The sequence below is a fragment of the Pelobates fuscus genome, chromosome 3 (assembly GCF_036172605.1).
Source record: "Pelobates fuscus isolate aPelFus1 chromosome 3, aPelFus1.pri, whole genome shotgun sequence".
Classification (NCBI taxonomy): domain Eukaryota; kingdom Metazoa; phylum Chordata; class Amphibia; order Anura; family Pelobatidae; genus Pelobates; species Pelobates fuscus.
In genome coordinates, this window is record NC_086319.1 from 159969987 (window position 1) to 159992497 (window position 22511).

Here is a 22511-nt window from a genome sequence, read left to right on the forward strand (position 1 = left end):
TCATTTATTATTTTTTTTTTTTTTTTTTTTTTTTTTAATAGTACAATGTAGTAACTGCCCTAATCAGGCTGATCACAGTGTTAATGATGTGATCAGCACTGAAAGGGTTAAAAAAATATCTATTTTTTAAAATTTTTTACTAAAGTTTTACAATTATTTCTCCTACAGGGATCACCAGCAACGATCTCTCTGCCTCTCTATTTCAGATCGAAGTGAGGAGAGGGGCAGAGACAATGTGTCAACCAGTGATTTAAAATCATTGGCTGACACATTGTAACAGTGATCGCAGTGACTGGCTGTCACTGCGATCACAAACTTCAGATCGCCACTGGCCACAGGGGACCTGCCTGGGTTGCCAGGCAGGCTCCCCCACCGCATACTGCATTTTGGGAGGGATAGGGGAAAAGTGGGTGGGCTTAAACACTACGGCGTGCTATGCCACTCTAACGGCGTTTAAGCCCATTAATGCCGGGACGGCATAGCACACCGTAACGGCGTTAACGGGTTAATTTGTGAGGTAATAGCTTCTTGATACCAGAAGAGATCTGATTGTCATTCTGGGGTCAAGGATTTTTTCTCCTAGTTTGTTGCAAAATCAGAGAGTTTCAAACTGGGTTTTTGCCTTCTTTTGGAACAACAGCAAAAACAGATGTGGGAAAGGCTGAACCTGAGACTATGTAACTATGAGCCAAAACAAACTCTGCTTTATAGTATTTATCTAATCAATTTACACATCACTAATTCCAGTTCAAGCTTTATAGAATTAGTCCCAATAAGAAATGCATGACAGTATTTCACAGAAAATGTTCTTTAGTAATACACAAAAGGCATCCCTTCTCCAACAAGGATGCCATGGCTGCGGTCATCCCTAGCTGTGCGGTTGGCTTCCTATAGATTGTCAGATGTGGATCATTTTATGGACTAATTTGCATTGTCCCTCAAAATCCTTCCTGAAGGCCTTGCATTGGCAACCAGTCCACTGCTATGCAATTCTAGGATAGTACTGCCTCTGAGGAGCTTTGACTAAGCTGCTGCTTTACTGTTGGATGACACAGGAACCGAAGCTTGCGTGGCAAGAGTGTAACTTCTACCGACATTGCCTCATATTCTTCAGAGTCTATACTGTAGTGTCCCTCAGTTTCCTAAAGGAAGGGAAAAAAAAGACATAGGATATCTGTCCATCAAAACCCATTACTGGTATTAATTGTACTCGATGATTCCACTCTTTTAGAGCTTCTCCCACCAATCCCACACATCACCAACCTTACAGACTTTATTCATTTAAATCCTCATCAGTATAGAATTAGGTTGACTGTGCGCAGTTTGTGCTTCCCTAGAATGGGTTGCAAGTACATTTGTGCACAAATCCTAATCAGATGTGCTGAATGAATCAAATCAATTTGTTTCTACAGGAAACAGGCATTTAATTTGTTCAGCACAGTTGTGATGAGATTTTGCAGTATAGATATAAATATTTATTCATATGCTGTTTTAACCAATATCCTTTATTTACGGTTGGTATCATAAAGCACTCAACAGGCATATCTGATTTCAGACCTGCAATATGGGAATGTTACACATACCCAGGGACTGCTTTTCCTGCACGATCACTATGTACAAAACATTCCGCTGGGACCCAAGTCATTGTTTTAACTAGTCCTGCCACTTAGAAATATTTCACCCCAGGCTGCAATAAGATAAAGCCTTGAAAAATGTATCTAGTATTTAACAGTCCAATACTAATGAAAGGCTACGGAAAATTGTCAATCAAGTTATTCTATGAAATAACAAAAGGCACATAGGTAGGGTTGTGAGCACAGAGCTAAATTTAAATAACAATTATACAGTTCTTCAGGTACCCTATAACATTTAAAGAAAATGTGTTGTCTGGCACTAAATTGGGTACATTTCAAGTATTTTAGGAGTCTCAGATGTTAAATGTGTATTAAGTAATTGGCATCTTAATGATTGAGAAGTTAAGTAACTTTAAGCTTATCATAGAGGAGTTAATAATGGTTGCTTAATTTGGATTAAACGTTATAGCACATCGGTTAATGTCAAACATGTGCAGAGTTACTCTTCTACCTATTGACACAGTTACTCACTAAACCGTGAACTAATGGGAATTGACCAAGGAATTTAATATTTTAGACCAAAATTGCTGAGCAGAAAACAAAGCAGAGTTGGACAATGTTTCCAGCTTAACTATTCTGTCCTAAAAGTTTAAATTCCATGGGCAATTCAGATATATCTGATTTAGTGAATGACTGAGTGTGTACAAGATTAAAAATAAGTTTCTGCAATGTATTTCCTTAAAATCTGAAAATAACTACAATCTAAATGCATAGGATACATTAATGCAAAATAAATAAATAAATAAATAAAAAAAAAAAAAAAAAAAGGACATGGCGCTATCTGAATCCCAACAAACGCAAAGATTGTTTACCTGTGGAAGTTGCATTCTACAGCGGCTGGCGTGGAACACCTGGCTGCCCTCCAGGCACAATAGCGGGTCCTGTACCTTCTCAATGCTGTGGAAAAAACAAAACATGTTTCTAGCTCAGATAAAACAATATACAGAAATACTTCGTTTAGAAACTGATTGACACTCAGTAAGGAGGCCCAATTTCTGTAATCAAAGAAAACATGCCAAAATGTAATAAATATACCATTCCAGAGAGCGTGTATAAAACCGCATTGAAGATTGATTATCCTATATAAATTATTTTCATCTCCCTCCTGCAAAGGTTTTTTTTTGTGCTCTCACAAACAAACAGCACACACATAAGAATATGAGGTTTTGTAATTTGGTCACAGTAAAACAAAACATCTGATCTACCTTTGTTAATATTTACAATCATCATTATTTTAAGTACTTCTATTCTACAGAGAGTACTATTTCTGCCATTTACTTATTTTCTGTGTTCCACGATATTGTTTCTCCTACTGATATCTACAAATACATCCTGTAATTGGGGATAATACCACTGTACGCTATAAATACTAGAGCTGGTTAAAACTCCACTAAATACATTTTCTATTCATCTTACTATTCCATACAAGAATTTAGGGCTCATCAGAGAATTCTAACTGCACTTCAACCTATTTAAAGGGGAACTTTTTGGACTATTTTATTTACCTATACATACTGCGTTTTCCATCACTGTTTGCAGTATTTTTATTGTATTAGTCAGTGTATATTTGTGGCGCAGCCTTTTTTCCTTCTGCTTCCTATGGGGGCTGCCCTAATGCGATCACCGCGCATGCACATTAGGTCTCTGCCATCAGGGAAGGAGCAGCAGAGGCCTTTATTTATATTAAAGGGGGGTGGAGGCATGGAAGGGTTGTGTTTTCTGCAGTTTCTTAAAACATTTTTTTGGGAAAAAACAAACATACATCCTTTGACATTAACATCAAAAGCCATCAAGAAGAGTAGATGCACAACATTATATGTTTGGTATTAGATTTTAGTAGAAATAAAATCTAAAGCACATGATAATGAGCTGGGGATGCATCCTTTTACTAAAAATATTTGCAGTTAAAAGCCCAATTATATAAGAACAGAATATGGGAAAAACTCACCCTTTTTTAATGAAGTCTCCTCTACTTAGAGAGTCTGGTTCAATGCAGATATTCATGGAATCGAGGGTGCGCTGAAGGAAACAGGATGAATGAAGCTTATTTAAAATACAAAAAAGTGTCGAGGGTTACTACCAAGATAAAATGCTAAATATTCCCATTGTTTTCTATTTTCATCTATTCTGAATGCATGTTTGTAAAGAAGTTTTACATAAATTGACAATGTATAAACATATAGTGCAAACATACTTTGTCTTATGTATTTAATGAGAAAAAGATCAGAAATTAAGAAAATATTCATAGAGAGGAAGGGAAGAGGAATCAATTCAAGAAAGGGTGACAGATGCAATTTAAAATTTCCACCTTTTGCACTATAAAGTTATATATTTGCTGGTGTTCTCTTATGCATCTTATTTTGGTGTAGATATTGAGGCAGAATATGAACCTAATATTCACACAGTGCTCTACAAAAACTGCCACATGATACAAAGAAGAAAGGCAACACTTTGCAGACTACTACTATTGAAGTGCTTTATTTGGGGAGCATATACAGTTCTTACGCTGAGGTTAGGCTGATGGTTCTGTGTGGTAATGGACAGTTCCACTCCAGAGAGTTGCTCTTCCTGCCAAGGTTCTGCAGGTTGTTCAACTGGAACTTCTGGGAAATAAAATAATAAAATGAGTTAGAAAGGCATATCAGTGTAGTATATTTAGATTAAAAGTACTACACCGAACTGACCATGAAACGGAAAGAAAGCATTAAGTGACACATGACCCTTCATGGTTTGTTGGAGACTGGATGTACACTGGAAACACTGTACATCCTGAGATATTTTTAATTGTGTGCTAGGGCTAGTTGCACCCGGAGAACACGTGACATTGGCAGCCCAGAACTCTGTTCCAGACTGTGTAATGTCAATTCTGTGCATATTTAATGTCTGTCAGCTGTGAGCACTGCATGCTGCCAAGAGACATTAAAGCAGCACTGTCATGACCAAATCCCGTTTTTTCTTAACCCCCCTCCTGCCTCCACTACACCCAAATGCCCCTAAGCCCCCAATATTACCTATTTTTTTATCTTTATTTTCTGCCCCGATCTTTATTCAGGGCGCCGCCATCTTTGTGTGGGTAGAGGAAGTCCCTGTGGGACACGTCATCTGCCCACACTAGATAGCCTGTGAGATTCCCGCACATGCCCAGTGAAACACCTGGACATGCGAACGGGAATTTCATCTATTCATTCATTCAGACAGACGAATGAATGAACAGAAAAATCAGACGAACAAACTAACACTGAATATCAGTGTTCGTTCGGTTTATTACAAGGAGGGAGCTACCGGCTCGCAGGTCCCTCCTTGTAATATGTAAAGATAGAAGCGGCAGGGAGCAGTGCTCCCCACCACTTCATAAGCCCCCCATGTCCCCTCCTCACTCTATGGGGGTCAATATGACCCCCATAATAGTATAAAGGAGATTAAAATCTCCCCAATGCCCCTACTCGCTATACCGCCATAAATCACAATGGGGGGGACCTACTGTCCTCCTCCCCCGCCCCCACCCATGAGCGTTGGGTGGGGGCCATAAAAATAAGGAGGGGGGGGAAACCTACTGTTCTCCCCCCCGCCCCCACCCCTGGGCGGCGGCCCTGAAACAAACCTCCTCCCCCCCTCCCCCCCAATCAAAGGTGACTAGGGGTCCCCAAGCCCCTAGTCACCCACCCCCCCACCACCACAAAAAAAAGTTACCCCCTACCTACCCCCCTCACTCTAAAAAATAGTGAGGGGGGAATAAAATAACTAACTTGTAATGAAAAATTCAACTTACCATTTGACATCTTCTTTTTTCTAAAATCTTCATTTTTCAGCCCCAAAAAAGGCCAAATAAAAAACCATCATACCCGTCGAACTTAAAATAAAATAAAAAACCCGAGCGCCAAAAAAATTAATCCATCTTCACCCATGGAGGGCTCCGCGCAGACTGAGCTCTGCAGGGTGGGGGAAGGCTTATAAAGCCTTGCCCTGCCCTGCAATTAGGCTAAGAACACTCTGATTGGCTGGTTTAAGCCAATCAGAGTGATCTTTGTCATTTTTCACAGCGTGGGAAAATTCCAAAGAACTTTCCCACGCTGTGTAAAATTACACAGAGCACTGTGATTGGAGGGACAGTAGGCTCCCCCCCCACCATTCTTATATAGGGCCCCCACCCACCGCTCAGAGGTGGGGGCCGGGGGGAGGACAGTAGGTCCCCCCCCCTATTTTTATTTAGGGCCCCCACCCGCCGCCACAGGCTGCTCACTGCTTACTAGACATGCCCCTACTCGTGGTATAGCGAGTAGGGGCATAATTTACTAATACTAAGTAATCTTTACTTAGTATTAGTAAATGTGGCTGAAAGACCAATTTAGCCGTGGGAATTAGGGAGTTATCTACTAAGCGGCTGCAAGATGCAGCCACAGCAATGAATAGGACCGGAGTTTAATTCATTCGAATGAAATTCCGATCCGAACAAAGTCCTGAATTGCGTTCTAACACGAATGGAGAAACTGTTAGAACGCAATTCGGCAGTTTTGCCGGCGTTCTGTTTAAGTGACAGGAAGCATCGTGGGAACAGGGAGGAAAGCTAAGGATCATGGGAAAATTGCTGTGACCACCGGAAATGAAGCACGCTTTGCTCCTCCGCTGGTCACTGCGTAGGAAACCTCCAGAAGAGAAATAGTCCCTACTTTTTCTTAAGTTTTAAAGAAAACTATAGCAGATAGGAAGAAAAGAAGAACAGATCCTGAGAGAGGGAGAGAAGAGGAATCGATTGGGGAAAGGTAAGTTCAGCATGACAGTGCCGCTTTAATATCTTTCTCTTGCAATCAGCTAGCTCTCCCCTCCAATGCCTCCCTCCATTTGAGGCTATTGGTTTTTGAAAAATGCTCCTTTCACCACACTCTCTCTCCCCATGCCAGCCCAGAGCGCACGCATGTGCCCTGAGCCAGCAATTGGTCCAATTACACCTAGTGCTGCCCCAGTGACATGAGGACAGGGAGTTGAAGGCAGTCCCGGAAGCTTAGCCCTGTGCTGGATTCCAGGTAAGTAAAATATATATATTTTTTAGGTTTTATTGCAATTAGAGTGGGGGGATCTCGTCCATAGTGCCCAAAAGGGCATTTTACACAGAAAAAGTCCTCCCAATCTAACCCTTTAAAGTTAGACATGATGCACGAGGTCCCTCTGTTTCAGGTAAGCTGCCTTTCATTACATCTGGAAGTTCAGAATGGGGAGTTCTTTGCTGCATCTGAATCTACTGTGAAATGTGCTCTGATCTTTTCTTGGATATAGTTCAGTACAGAATTGTCATTGTCTTTGGACATGGGAGCTCTTAAAATTGTTGTTAACTAGTCTGTGGGCATATCCAAATATTCAGTCCAGGAGGCCCGGATGAATGAAATGTCTTTAAATTCATATATGGACGGACAGATCCATCCAAGATTTACAGGAGGAGACTTAAGACAATATGGGTTAACCCCCTAATGCCGTTTGGGCGTTCTATTGCATTCCACATAAATTAGGCTTTAAAGCCTGTAGGGTGGCATAGAACATCCTATTTTTGCTATGTGCAGGGATAAATCTAAGAAAAAAATATATATATCACTTGTATGCACTACAAGAGAAACCCTCAAATTACAGTAGAACAAACCTCTAGTTAAAATTCAGGGTTTTCTTTTGGTTCAGAAAGTGTACAATTGCCTATGTTAAAAGGAATATTAAGACTCCTCATGTAAATCTTGGATGGATCAGACCATCCGTATATGGATTAATAAGTATTTTGTTCGTCCTGCCCTCCCACAATGATATGTGCACATGCCTAGTAGGCAGTCTATCCAAAATACGCTGCTCAAAAAAATAAAGGGAACACAAAAATAACATCCTAGATCTGAATGAATAAAATATTCTTCTGAAATACTTTGTTCTTTACATAGTTGAATGTGCGGAGAACAAAATCACACAAAATTAAAAAAAATGGAAATCACATTTTTCAACCCCTAGAGGTCTGGATTTGGAGTCACACTCAAAATTAAATTGAAAAAACACACTACAGGCTGATCCAACCTGATGTAATGTCCTTAAAACAAGTCAAAATGAGGCCCAGTAGTGTGTGTGGCCTCCACGTGCCTGTATGACCTCCCTACAACGCCTGTGCATTCTCCTGGTGAGGTGGCGGATGGTCTCCTGAGGGATCTCCTCCCAGACCATGAGGTCTAGCATTGCCTTGCATTAGGAGGAACCTAGGGCCAACCGCACCAGCATATGGTTTCAAGAGGGGTCTGAGGATCTCATCTCCGTACCTAATGGCAGTCAGGCTACCTCTGGCGAGCACATGAGGGCTGTGGCCCCCCCCCCAAAGAAATGCTACCCCACACCATTACTGACCCACTGCCAAACCGGTCATGCTGGAGGATGTTGCCGGCAACAGAACGTTCTCCACGGCGTCTCCAGACTCTGTCACATCTGTCACATGCTCAGTGTGAACCTGCTTTCATTTGTGAAGAGTACAGGGCGCCAGTGGCGAATTTGCCAATCTTGGTGTTCTCTGGCAAATGCCAAACGTCCTGTATGGTGTTGGGCTATAAGCACAACCCCCACCTGTGGACGTCGGTAGGGATCGACCGATTATCGGTTTTACCGATATCGGCATTTAAGTCAATCTCGGTATCGGCCAATAAAGATACAGATATTGCCGATAATACCTCCTAGGACCGCCGGGCTTGTAATGAGCTGTTTCTTACCTTTCTTGCAGCTCCTCCAGCTCCCCAGTGCAAATCTCGCGGCCGCAGAGCGGTGCCACGGGTTACCATGGCAACGCGCTGCGCAGCACTAAGGGCCGCGAGATTTACACTGGGGAGCTGCAAGAAAGGTAAGAAACAGCTTCCTGCGGGCCCCCCCAGTACTTAACAAGCCACCGGACCACCAGGGAATACTATATCCCCCCACCCTGGTAAGAAGCAGGGAGGGGGGACTAAAAAAAAAAAACCACAACAAAATTTTTTTTTTTTATATATAAAAAAATTAAAATAATAAAATGCACCCCCCCCCCATTTTACACAAATTACATAACTACACACACACACACACACTGCAGTATATACACACAAACACACAAAATCACACACCACACAAACTACACAAACACACTGCATTATATACACACACACTACACAAACACTGCATTATATACACACACACTACACTGCTTTATATACACACACTACACAAACACACACACTGCATTATATACACACACTACACTGCTTTATATACACACACTACACAAACAAACACACTGCATTATATAAACACACACTACATTATATACACACCACACAGACACACAATGCATTCACTTTACCCACACTGCATTCACTATACACACTACACAAACACACACACTCTGCATTCACTATACAAACACAATGCATTCACTATATATACACACTACACAAATACTCACTGCATTCACTATACACACACACACACACACTTTGCATTCATTTTATATACACACTACACAAACACACACAGCTCCCCTGTCTAAACACACTTCATCCACTACATGTGGCATGTATATTTTGTGCATTTACCTTTAGAATTATTTTATTTTTTCACAATGGTAAATGTACAGAATATCGTCAAGTTATCGGCCATCGGCCTGAAAGTTCACAGATTATCGGCTCTAAAAAAACCAATATCGGTCGATACCACCCTCATGGAGTCTGTTTCTGACCGTTTGAGCAGACACATGCACATTTGTGGCCTGCAGGAGGTAATTTTGCAGGGCTCTGGAAGTGCTCCTCCTGTTCCTCCTTGCACAAAGGCGGAGGTAGCGGTCCTGCTGCTGGGTTGTTGCCCTCCTACGGCCTCCTCCACGTCTCCTGGTAGCGCCTCCATGCTCTGGACACCATGCTGACAGACAGCAAACCTTCTTGCCACAGCTCGCATTGATGTGCCATCCTGGATGAGCTGCACTACCTGAGCCAATTGTGTGGGTTGTAGACTCCGTCTCATGCTACCACTAGAGTGAAAGCACCGCCAGCATTCAAAAGTGACCAAAACATCAGCCAGGAAGCATAGGAACTGAGAAGTGGTCTGTAGTCACCACCTGCAGAACCACTCCTTTATTGGGGGTGTCTTGCTAATTGCCTATAATTTCCACCTGCTGTCTATCCCATTTACACAACAGCATGTGAAATTGATTGTCACTCAGTGTTGCTTCCTAAGTGGACAGTTTGATTTCACAGAAGTGTGATTGACTTTGAGTTACATTGTGTTGTTTAAGTGTTCCCTTTATTTTTTTGAGCAGTGTACAATAACAAACATGAAGGGATTTATTCAGTACACACTGAAGAGTAACAAACAAACAGAACTGTAACATTTAAAATAAACTAGCCGAACTGTCACTACAGCTGAGTTGGTAGAATGTTTCCAAAATATTTTACTTCTCTAAAAAAAACACAAGAGATCCTTTTTAAATACAGGCCTAAATTATTATTTAGCAGCAGCAATTTTGAATATTGAGATGAGCTTACCGATTTTAGGAGATGCCCAATACAAAGCCAGTCTTCTGTATATCCGGATATGCAAAGGAGGGCGTGTTGCCTTTTGTTCAGGTTCTTCTGGAGGTCTTTCTGTGGGTCCCAGGAATAAGATAGAGGCTTGGTGTCTCTGGGGCCACTCCTAAACATCAAGCAAAATAAAATAATGGATTGGATAAAGCTGTAACCACAATCAAATACTGCCTCCACTTGCTGATGCAATTGCTTAAGGTTATTCACGTACTCCACCATTATCTGCATAATGGCATGTCAAATGAGAAGAACATTAATAGGCTCCAATATACCAATACTGTCCAAAAATAAAATCTGTCTTAGCAAATTATATGGTCAGTTTTAACTTGTATTTCTTGATCATTTATTCCATTGTGAAAGATGGGATGTTTTCTATTTTCGAGTAGGTTTGAGGTTATAAATACAATTCCTTCCACAGTCTTCCAGATGCTCTGGCATGGAAGGAACTGCAAATGGACACTTTATGACTAAGGCTTGGTAACGGGGACAAAAAGAAAAGAAGACGTGCTACAAAGTACAGTAACAAGACTAAAGGATTTTCTATAATGCTAGATCTTCTATTCAAACCCCAAGTATGAACCCAAAAATGCATGCATACATACATATATTGACAAGGATATTCCAAGCACCATGACCAGTCAGTGATTTGAAGTGTCCACGGTGTTTGGAGTCTGTATGTGCAGCCTTTTGATATAGGTAATAGGAGTAGGTGATGTGTAGAGTCCCACAAGGGGAAAACATCAGGAGAGCTCCACTGTATAAAAAATGAGGAAGGGAGGGGGGCGGAGCTAGCAGCCATACTGAGAGGACGCACATGCCTCGAGCTCCGAGCAAAACTCGCCTAATAACGCTAAAAAACGGAACGAAAAACTAATTTAACTACATATACAACAACCGCCCACTCGATAAACAGACATGGGGAGACAGAACAAAAAAAATCTAAGCCGGACAGACCCCCTTATACCGCAGATATCGGAGATCTCCTGCGGAGGCCTCAAATCTCCCCGAGGCCAGAACTGGCGTCCCAGATGGCAAGCCTGTATGCCTCATTTAGCGAGGCCTCAGAGTCTGAAGAGGAAGATGGCAGCGCTGGAGGGACGAGAAGATTTACCCACTCACCTCCAAAACCTATCCTTACAGAGGAGAAGCTCAAAGACATGCTGGGCGAGCTGCGTCGCAACATAGGAGCCAACATTGGAGTGTTTCGGGATGAGATTAGCGGAGTGGTGGCCCGCCTGCAAAACACGGAGCTCAACACCGCCGCACAAGAGATCCGAATCACATCAGTGGAGCAACAACTCCTGGCCCTGCAAAAGTCCCAAAAGCAACACCAAGATAACTTGGCAGTACTCAAAGATAAACGACGATGGAAGAACGTCAAAATCCGCGGCCTACCAGTAGCGGTGGAGACCGCGGAGATACCGCACCTCTTCCGAAGAATGCTCAACACCCTCTTCACGGCCAGACAGGCCAAAGGAATACAATTGGAAAGCTACTTTCGCATTGCAAGACCGCAATCCGGAACCTCTGAGAAGGGGCAAGATGTCATCATAAGATTTCAACAAGGCAAAGATCGCCAGGCATTCATGGCGGCCGTTCGCGGCAAATCCCCCTTCCGATTTGAAGGACATTCCCTGGCTTTTTACCTGGACATATCCAAGGCCACCATGGACTGGAGAAGGTCCCTGCGACCCCTGACCACGCAGCTCCTTGCAAACAACATACCGTATCGCTGTGGCGCTCCCAGACACCTGTTAATACCCAGAGACACTGGAAACATCAAGGTGTGTGATGAAACCGAAATACCAACCACCATGCAGAAGCTCGCACTGGTCGGTCTAGCAGCCGACAACAGCCACAGCCTGGAACCCCGCAACGGTGCGTCCGTTCATTCCGGCAGCCCAGCGAGGAGACAGGGCGACCACTTCGGTGCCATGAACTGATGGACGTTGAGAAAAGCCTAATGCCTCTGCGCTTGGCTCCATCCTCAACCTCTATATGTAAAGTTAAACCTTCTCCTGTTAAATGTTAGAGTTAATTTTAATTATGTTGTTTCCTACACACACACCATCGCTCAGATATCTAGGCATTCCCTGCCCCATTGCTGCATGAACCCCCCCCCCCCCCCCCCCCCCCCCCCGACAGATACAAACAGAACCTATAGTCACTGGCAACTATAAAGGGGGAAATAGGCCTCTTAATCTCACCCTAGTGCAACAGTTGATGTCTAAAACTAGTGATCAAGGAGGCAACAGTAGCATCCTGCCCACACACACTAATGGTACACTTGACTTACGACACCTACGCAGGACTTGCACACTAGCCAGATAATTGAGTACCACACTGTCTGATATACTACCCACTATATAAAAATGTGTTTTGTTACCAATGCCAACATTTGTTTATTCCTGTTCTAAATGAATCACTTGCAACAGCTGTTGTGGCTACGCAAGCATGTTTGTACCAACTATGCACAACCAAAATAAAGAATGAAAAAAAAAAAAAATTTAAAAAGAAAATGCGGAAGGGAGGCCCTACCTTTAATCAATCTAAGGATAAAAAGGGATATGCTAACAAAAAGTATAACTTGAAAAAAAGGGAGATCTACTAAACGGTGCCCAGGGGATCAATTGTCTGGAGTACTAGCTAGCATCTAAGTTCCAGTTCCCCTAGTGTCCGACTGACAGGAAGGTATAGTAAACGAGGTTAGGGAGAAAGATGAGGCACAGGGTCCCCAGAGAACAAGGGACCGGGTAATCAGGTCTAAACGCAGATGAAAAGCCTCTCAAAAAAGGAAATAAATAAATAATAAAATATAAATAAATAAATCTCTCAATTCACCCTAAAAGTTACCTCGACACCGTGGTCTAACCACTAGTGTCTACCTGAACCAACTCTCCCTACTAAAGTTATAAATAAATAAATAAACACCTAAAAATCAATAACCATAGTGGTAACAAAAATAAAAAAGTGCTACCAAGTGCAGAGATTAAAGAAAAAGAAAACGCTTGACGAACCAGGATATGAACGGTTACGGGATACTAAAACATAACCCGTCTAATGGAATATTGGTCAAGTCGTGTTTTATCTCAACAGGAGACCATGTTTTAGAATCCATTACTACGCTTATGATGATGTCACCTGTGCAGTTATTACCCTAAATGCACAATCACCTTATGTCTAGGCCTGCAAAAGTGACACTTGCCGCCATTTTAATGGTCAGCTGAAATACCTGCCACCTGGGACCTTTAACTTCCACTAATCTCAGAAAGCATTTGGACATATTTGTCTTTGTAGTTAGTCCCTACACTACACTAACACTGAACATTAACCCCTACAGTACACTGAAACTAATAATTAAGTTATACACTACCATTACACTAACCAATTAAAAGAAAAACAGCAAAGAGTTTATTAGGGGCACTAATCCTTTGGTGTTGTGGTTTATTATAATAAATATCTGGTGAATATTTAGGAGGAAAAAAATATTTTTATTCATTCATTGCACAGGTCTCTGCATTTACACGCATTAAGCAATGACAAGGTAATCGATATCTTCAATGTCTGATTTTGCCTGGCTGCAAACGGTCAAGAAATTATAGGAGATTGTACACACAATACCTTAAGCGTGCTAAACAAATGCGCAGCTCGTGTCTTCAGCAGCCCAAGATACCAATATCTGTATAAACAAGTCAGGACAAGGCACAGCGTGAGATAGGAAGATAGCCAGGATGGAGTTTATAGCTTTACATGTAGCACATAATGAGCTTGGCTCTTGGAGGATTTAAAGGTAACCAGTTGTCTAGCTGCATTCAATACAGCTCTATAAACCACAATGTGTGAAAGCAATCGGGGGGTTTTACCAAATCAAAATGAGTTAAAAAAAAAATACAGCACCATTTCTAAGAAATCACTCAAACAAATTGCCCAACACCGTCTTAAATGAAATACTTTGAAACCTTTCACATTATTTTTGTTGGGATAAACATTTGTGATCCTTTTTATAACCCCCCCCCACCCCCCCCAAAACAAAAAAAGTAATGGCCATAAAGTCACAGCAGAAAGCAGGAATCTCACTTTTCTAGGTAAATAGATAACACTGTAAGTGAAGTGATATCCAAATTAACTGGATATCTTATTCTAGAGCTACCTTAAGGTATTTATTAATTAAACTAAGTGAATTAGTGGAACAGAAAATTATCACCTCGGGTATCAACTCCAAACCTCTGTAGTCTAGCTCTGGTTATCAGTGTTGAAATGGGTTGGGCGCCTCATCAATTAAACAGCAGCAAAGCCCAATATTAACTGTTCAAGTGGATACCCAGAGAAGCTTATTTAATTCACCCAGCAAAAACGGAAAAAGAAAAACAGCCTGTCTTTTACCGGTGATTCCCATCTTGGGATTTAGTGATTAACACTATATATATGTAGTTTGATGGACAATTAAGACATGCACTCACAGATATCCCACTTTGCTGATTTCATATTAAAAGACAGATAAAATGATTGCTTCTGAACAGCAGCGTAAACATAGTATAATGAAGCAGGCAGGTGAGTTGGAGCTCAGCGTAACTCTGGCAAAAAATAAATAAAAAAAATGAAGCCCCCTAGTGGATTCATTTGTCTTCACCATCTGTACAGCATTCTGTTTTCTCAGAAACAGATTCGTCACACATATCAATGCTTACTTGCTTGCTTTTACAGACGCATCTCGATAGCTTCCCCATCTTAACCCATTTACTGCAAACACTGGCTGGTCTTTGTCTCCCTGCAGGGCAAGGGAGATGGAGGTGAGGCCAATCAATCAAAACAAGTGTAATGAATTAACTCCTATACTGTTATACATATATTCACCAGAAAAATAAGCAGGACCTTCAACTCTGAAATAATGCTAACAGGATTTGTATTTCAAGAAACGCTGAACATTTGCGGTGGATGAGCATAGACATACTTTAGCAACTTGCTCTTTACAGACATCCCAGTACAATTTCTGTTTCACATGATAATTTTAATAATGTTGAATTTATGAATATAAGCATACACAGAGAAAACAAGGTTAAAGTCACGATATAGAAAGGTTCATTGAACAGGTTCCTCAAAAAACTATTATTTTCTATCTATTAATCCCTTTCTTACCTTTATCTGAAGCACATCAAGAGAGACTGTTTCTCCTTTCAGAATAGAAAGTGTTGCTTCTGAGATAAGCCTGAAAGTCAGAATTACAGACATCACATAAACAAAAATCAGCCAGACACTCATTAATGCATATGGATGCCAGCAATACCAGATGGCACTACATGGGCTGTCTTGCAATGCTGGCTTTTGGAGTATTGTCATCTGGCTATTCAGATAGGCATACCCTGGAAGGACCATGCACATAATCCGCACTAGCCATCTAGCAATAGTAATGGAAAAGGCTGATTTTCAGTTAAGTCATGTTCCTCCGTTACATCATTTATTTTGGACCTTCAACCACTGTTTGGGGGAATACCCCTGAACTGGGAGGCAGAGAATAAGAGGAGCTGTACTCCCAACAGCAGCAGGAGGCCAAGACTTGGTGTCCATACCTATTTATTGCATCCTGACCGTGAAGCTCATCCATGTCCACATAGACATTAAACATGGGACAAGTGGAACGTAACTGTTAAGTGTCTGCTTTCATATTTGTAAAAGTCGACATAACCAAAATAAATAGTTCAATACATGCTAATTTATTTAATACAGCTTGTAGTTAAACATCTCTGTATCTCCGGAGCACCCATAAAAACTGTCCAGCTGTTAACTGCACCTTGCAAAGAATCGCAGGAGTGATAATACAACAGTTTTGTGTTTCAATGAGCTGGCCTTGCATCATAGTAGTCGTAATGCAACAAGAGTTACGTTGCAGTCTGACTCTTGGCTTATTTTTACAATAAGTCCCTATTCTTTCCTTTCATTAACAACTATTTCAGAAATGTGCTTCTTTTTATGTAATTTGTTATAGACCCTTAATGAAAGTGTGTAAACCATTACTCTTTCCTTCAAAAAGAGATCACTAAGAAACTTGGAAAAATGGCCATATATTGCATAAATGTGTAGCATGTCTGGAGGATTGATGAGTTTGTACGAAAGCAGAAAGGATGGTTATTTCTTGTGCTGTAGGCTATCATAATTACACAAGCACGGACTGGCATATCCCAAAGTCATTACTCCCCATTGCACACTGACAGCAAAGAATTGCGATGACTCAACTCTGCACCTCCTAGCACTGGCTGGTACCCACATACCGCAGTATAAAAAATAATAAAAAATAGAACTGGTTACTGTCTTGCTGATATCTCAGATATAGATTTGATTTGCAGATTCACAGTGCAAAATTAATCTGCTTAGATTTTTATAATTTTCTTCCTTTTTGTGCTTCACAGACCCTATCATTTATGAACAAGAGTCACTAAAGGAGAATTAAATTGTACAACACTTTTGAAGACTTCAACATTTTGAGTCAAGATAATAACTATGATCTGGAGCAGTGTGGACATTTCATTCTGGGAATGTGGAATGTCAATTAGTCCTGGAAGAAAAGGTTGTCATCAGTAAAATGTCCTCCACAACGTTTGTTTTGACTGTAGAGCAAGACGAGAAATCATGTCTGCGTAGGTCAGACAAGGAGATATACAGACACATTAAAGCATCACACAGATCTTATACTTCTCTAAAGGGCAAATTGCTGTCTAGTGCCCATCAAATCAGCCCATGTTGATATTACAACTAGCTACAATTAATTTGTCACCAACAGGAAAAATGCAAAGAATGTCTTTGCTCTATTATACCCATATCATGACAAATCAGACAGACCCATTTCTGTAAGGCATATGTAGAACATCCCATACTTAACCCTCACATATTTTGAAGACCTGCAAAACTGAGGTGAGTGAAGGTGTACAAAATCAACAAACACCAACAAGAAGATAGCCCTTCCCAGCACGAGTAAGGAATTCTTAATCTACAAGCAGAAACCATTATTTGCATTAAAAATCAGAAAAAAAGGTTATAATCCCATGGAGACTTCTACATTTAAAGGGACACTGCACACCCATAAAACACTTCCGCTTACTGAAGCGCTTTATATGTCCAGAACATGTCATCTTAATTGCAGTTTCTATAAGTGCTGATTTCTAGAGTGTGCCTGCCTTCACTCCCAAGTAAAAGTATGACTGCTGGCGCATGCGTGTACTCGCGTGTGTTCACAGAGCTCACTTTAACCCTCCGCAAACTTCCTGTCTGTGGACTCCCTGGCTGGCAACCTGGAGGATTGAAAGCCACACATACGTTGATATAACTTTCTTACTAAAAGTCTTAGCTAGGAAAAAAAAAAATAGAGGGGTTGGCAAATGCTGCAGATCTGTAGATGTTGTAAGCCTTATTTAGATATACCCCTAATGAAAAAATGCAGCAATAAATACAGGTTTTTGTTGTGGTATATCTAGTAAATTGGAAAAAAAATACTATTGGAGTGTTCTTTTAAGAAATAAAAGCAAGGTATACTGAACTAAAGTCGGCTTCTAAACATAAATGTAATGAGACAAAGACATCACCAAGATGACAGCTCCAGTTCAGGTTTCATAAAACTGGTAAATTGGAGCTTGTTAAAACAAGGATTTATAATACAAATGTGTAACACAATTCTCAGGCAGATTGGTGGCTATAAGAAGGGCATTGCTTATTATACTGGCACACAGATGCCCTTTTGTAGTAATTATTTTACTGATCAGCAGTGCAATGACAATAGAGTTTGAATGTATCAATGACCTCTGGGTTTGCTAGGACCCACTTTATTAACCTGTAATAGATAAAGCCTTAGAGAAGAAGGCAATGACATATTAATCTCTACTTCTTTGATTTCTAGGGTTCAATGAGGAAAAACAGCAAACTGATTAACCCTTCCCCATACGCACCAACAATCCGCAAACATTTTTTAAAGGGACATCCTTAAGACAGTAAACACTATATTCCATAACCTTGCTAATACATGTGAAGCAGTGTGTGTATTACCTGTCATCTTACAAAATTAAAAATTGTGTATTTTTTTATAAAGCTTACAGTTTTATTAGCACATAGGAAAAAAATAAAGCTTTATTTAAGATTCCACATATGACACTTAAAAGTGCACTATAGTCACCAGAACAACTACAGCTTATTGTATACGTTCTGGTAAGTATTATCAGTCCCTTCAGGCCTTTTGCAGTAAACACTGTTTTGTGACATTATAGTCACTAAAACAACTACAGCTTATTGTATTTGTTCTGTTGAGTATAATCATTCACTTAAGGCTTTTTGCAGTAAACACTATCTTTTCAGAAAAAAAAGGAGTGTTTACATTACAGCCTAGGAACACCTCCACTGGCCATTCCTCCGATGGCTTCTAGAGGTGCTTCCTGGGGCAGCAGTGCTACACACTGAGCATGTCTCCACCCTCTGCATGGAGACACTGAACTTTCCTCATAGAGATGAAGTGATTCAATTAATCTCTATGAGGAGATACTGATTGGCTAGGGCTGTGTTTGGCTTGTGCTGGCTCTGCCCCTGATCTGCCTCCTTGACAAGCTCAGCCAATCCAATGCTTTCTTATGGGAAAGCTTTGTCATTGGCTCAGATCACCACTTCTGATGAGGTCAGCCAAGGAGGGGAATCAGGGGCAGAGCCAGCACAAGCAGACTGAAATAAAAGGTAATGTTTTACTATATTCAGGGGGGCAAGATGGTGTTTTTAAACACTTTAGGTCAGGAATACATGTTTGGTGTTCCTGACCCTATAGTGTTCCTTTAAGGGAAGAATGCAAGGTCTAAACTTCTGTAACACATCTACACTGCATACTGTCTGACATAGTTTAGAAAGCACCTCAACAATAACATTTCACACTGCAGTTAGCCTGCCAAATTGTGCGAAACAATGACAGCATCAAAGATGAGAAGCTTAATTCTTGTACAGTGCTTGCAATAAGTAAAAACAGGCTTTTTATTTTATAATACATGAATTTCTCCATAATGCTGCCATTAGCTGACATATGAAAAGTATTAGGGAATACTTTCTAAATGCACTGTAATATATATATTACACACACCATAAGTGTTACCAAGACGATCAAACGCTCTTCTCTACAGGAGTAGCAAGCAGGTAACGGGAAAACGTTTTTTTGTAGATCCTTAAAAGCCCTGCTTTATGGTTTGGCACTGTATTTCTGCCAAGGGCATCAATGAAATCAGGACACAGGCACTGGTCCAATTTAATTGCAACTCCAAGCTGTTTTACACATAAACATAATAAAGTTTAGTCTGTGTGTGGACTTCAAATACGGAGAACAAAGTTGACCTTTACAAAAATAGGATAGGCTATTCGATGACAAATGGTGTTATCGAATAGCCTATCTTAATACAACAAACATTTTAAAATATGATAAATTTCATTGTTCAACACAGTTTCCACCCCAGGACCAAGTAGACTTTAATAGTGTCAAGCACGGTGAAATTGAAGATTGAGCACTACATAGGCCTCACAAACATGATTGTCATAACAAATATAATTGAGCTCTATGTACTATGTTATAAAACTCTAACTCCCTTGTTCTCTTCTGTACCCTTACCCCAAAGACAATGAAAATCTTAAAATAAAGAATTACAAAAAACAAAAAATAGTGTCCTGCAAAGCTATATAAAGCCCAGTGTCAGAATGTAGCCTCTTATATGGACTCACTGAGCTACACAACAACTGCAAAATAGCACACTATGGAGGTCTGTACATGCTAAAGCATTGGCCTCCGAACCCCTACTAGACCACCAGGTAAGATAGACAGGAGGGAGGAGGCCTTAAAGTACTCAGTCTGTGAATACGTTATTTAGAGGCTGTTAAGAAGAGGAAAAGAAAACCTGTCAAACTTTACCAGCTAAGCAGTTTTACTCTATGAATATAGTAAATGGCACAGCTAAGCATCAGCAAAAGACTGTCGAGAGAGAGAGAGAGAGAGAGAGAGAGAGAGAGAGAGAGAGAGAGAGAGAGAGAGAGAGAGAGAGAGAGAGAGAGAGAGAGCGCGCCTACTTACTGGACTTGATTGTCAGTCTCAGGATACAAGGTTCGACTGAGGGTGTTAGTCATTCCAAGAGGAATAAATCCAATGGGGACTTTACTGAAGGAAGCCTAAAAGCACAGCACAAATGCAATATGATAAAAGAGAAAACCAAAGAATGCATGTTTTGAATTATCCTCAATTAAAGTACAGCCTTAGAGGTGAACTGTTTGAATTAACAAGTTTGACTTCACAGTTTGATATTAAAAAGTGTAAATTATAGCCAACATCAATTCTGTTTTTGCATTAAGATAAGATATTGCAGTCAGAAAATTATAGCAAAGTCATTTGGATAAGAGGACAGCATTGTGTCAAACATAAGAATCTAAATAGTAGATCAATTCAAATTGAGTACTTCTCTGTTGCTTGACCATATATAGAAGATTTAATAATGCTTAAAGGGACACTCCAGGCCTCCAGACCACTTCTGCCCATTGGAGTGATCTGGGTGCCAACTCCCATCACCCTTAACCCTGCAACTGCAGATTTTCTTTTCTAGAGCGTCGCTGGATGTCCTCACGCTGTGTGAGGACCTCCAGAGTCGCTCAATTCCCCATAGGAAAGCATTGAAAAGCATTTTCAATGCTTTCCTATGGTGAGACCTAATGTGCGTGCGCGGCAATGATGGAGCTGCAGCTCCTAGGCCCAGGTCCATGGAATCGGCCCATTTAAAAAAAAAAAAAAAATACCTGACTGCCTGGCAGCATTGCAGTAATACTGCCGGTATTTCTCTCAGTATAAACGGAGATTACTCTGCAATACCAGCACTGGCCAGGAGGGGGAGGGGGGTGGGGTGTGTGTGTGTGTGTGTGTGTGTAGGGGACACTGGAAACATTTGGACGCTGAGACACATGGGGACATTGAGAGACACTAAGACATTGGGACACGGACACACTAGGGTCACAGTGTCCCCATGTACCCCAGCCAGTGCCCCTATTGCCTCAGTGTCCCCATGGCTCCCAGTTTCCCCTAGTCTCCCAGACAGTGTCCCCATGTCTCGAAGTGTCCCCAAGTCTCTCAGTGTCCCCATGCCTCTCAGTGTCCTTAAGTCTCCAAGTGTCCCCACGTCTATGTCCACAAGTGTCCCTAGTGTCTCCCAGTGTTCCAAGTGTCTGTCTCCCAGCCAGTGTCCCTAGTGTCAGTGTCCCCATGTCTCCCCTAGTCTAAGTGTCCCCAAATGTTTCAGTGTCCCCATGTCTCCCAGTGTCTGTGTCCCCATGTCTCTGGGTCCCTAGTGCCTCAGTGTCGCCATGTCTCCCAGTGTCCCCATGTGTCTCAGTGCCCACATGTGTCCCAGTGTCCCAGAGTCGCTCAGTGTCCCCATGTCTCACTGTGTCCCCTAGTATCATGGGGACACTGGGAGAAATGGGGACACAGACACTGGGAGACTACGGGACTGGGCAACATGGGGACACTGACACTGTGATACATAGGGACACTGGGTGACTTGCGAGACAGACACTGGGAGACAGAGAGACACTGGGAGCAATTCATCTATACAGCAGAATCAAACTGAGTAGTTTGTTGGTAATTTTACAGAATTTTCTCTTATGTCACTCCTTGTGATTTACATCATGTGATGTCACGCATAACTAATTATACAAAAGATTAAGGCTGGTATTTTTTTTCAAAGAAAGGTGGCAACCCTAACTACTCTTCACATTGCTTAAAGGAACACTATAGGGTCAGGAACACATTATGTATTTCTGACCTTATTATGTAAAAACCACCAGCTAGCCCTCTCGTCCCCCTCTTGCCTCCCTAAATATAGTAAAATCTTACTTGTATTCAAGTCTGCAGCTGCTGGCTCTTCCTCTGAACTGCTTCTGTCTGCTGACATCATTAGAAGTGGTGGTCTGAGCAAATGTCAATGCTTCCCCATAGGATTGGCTGAGACTATCAACTAGACAGATCAGGGGCAGAGCCAGCACAAGTCAAAAATAGCCCTGACCTATCAGAATCTCCTCATAAAGATAAATTGAATCAATGCATCTTTATGAGTAAAGTTCAGTGTCTGCATGCAGAGGGTGGAGACACTGAATGGCAGTGCTGCACACTAGGCAATACTGCCCCAGGAAGCACCTCTAGCAGCCATCTGGAGAGGCCAGTAGATTTTTCTCTGAAAAGACAGTGTTTACTCCAAAAAGACTGAAGGGAATGACTCTACTTACCAGAACAAATACAATAAGCTGTAGTTGTTCTGGTGACTATAGTGTCCTTTAA

At 41.4% G+C, this 22511-nt stretch overlaps 1 protein-coding gene across 1 annotated transcript in view; it reads right to left on the reverse strand.

Moving 5' to 3' along the window:
* Positions 1–741: 741 nt before the first annotated feature.
* Positions 742–22511, reverse strand: part of AGK (acylglycerol kinase) — a 77247-nt gene continuing 55477 nt past the window's right edge. The window contains exons 8-16 of the mRNA XM_063447586.1: positions 20265–20359; positions 15326–15395; positions 14878–14957; positions 13811–13868; positions 10151–10298; positions 4140–4237; positions 3583–3653; positions 2447–2531; positions 742–1142 (exon numbers count right to left, since the gene is read on the reverse strand). Coding sequence (XP_063303656.1) covers positions 993–1142; positions 2447–2531; positions 3583–3653; positions 4140–4237; positions 10151–10298; positions 13811–13868; positions 14878–14957; positions 15326–15395; positions 20265–20359 — 855 coding nt within the window. The 3' untranslated portion in view covers positions 742–992. The remainder of the gene's footprint in view (positions 1143–2446; positions 2532–3582; positions 3654–4139; positions 4238–10150; positions 10299–13810; positions 13869–14877; positions 14958–15325; positions 15396–20264; positions 20360–22511) is intronic.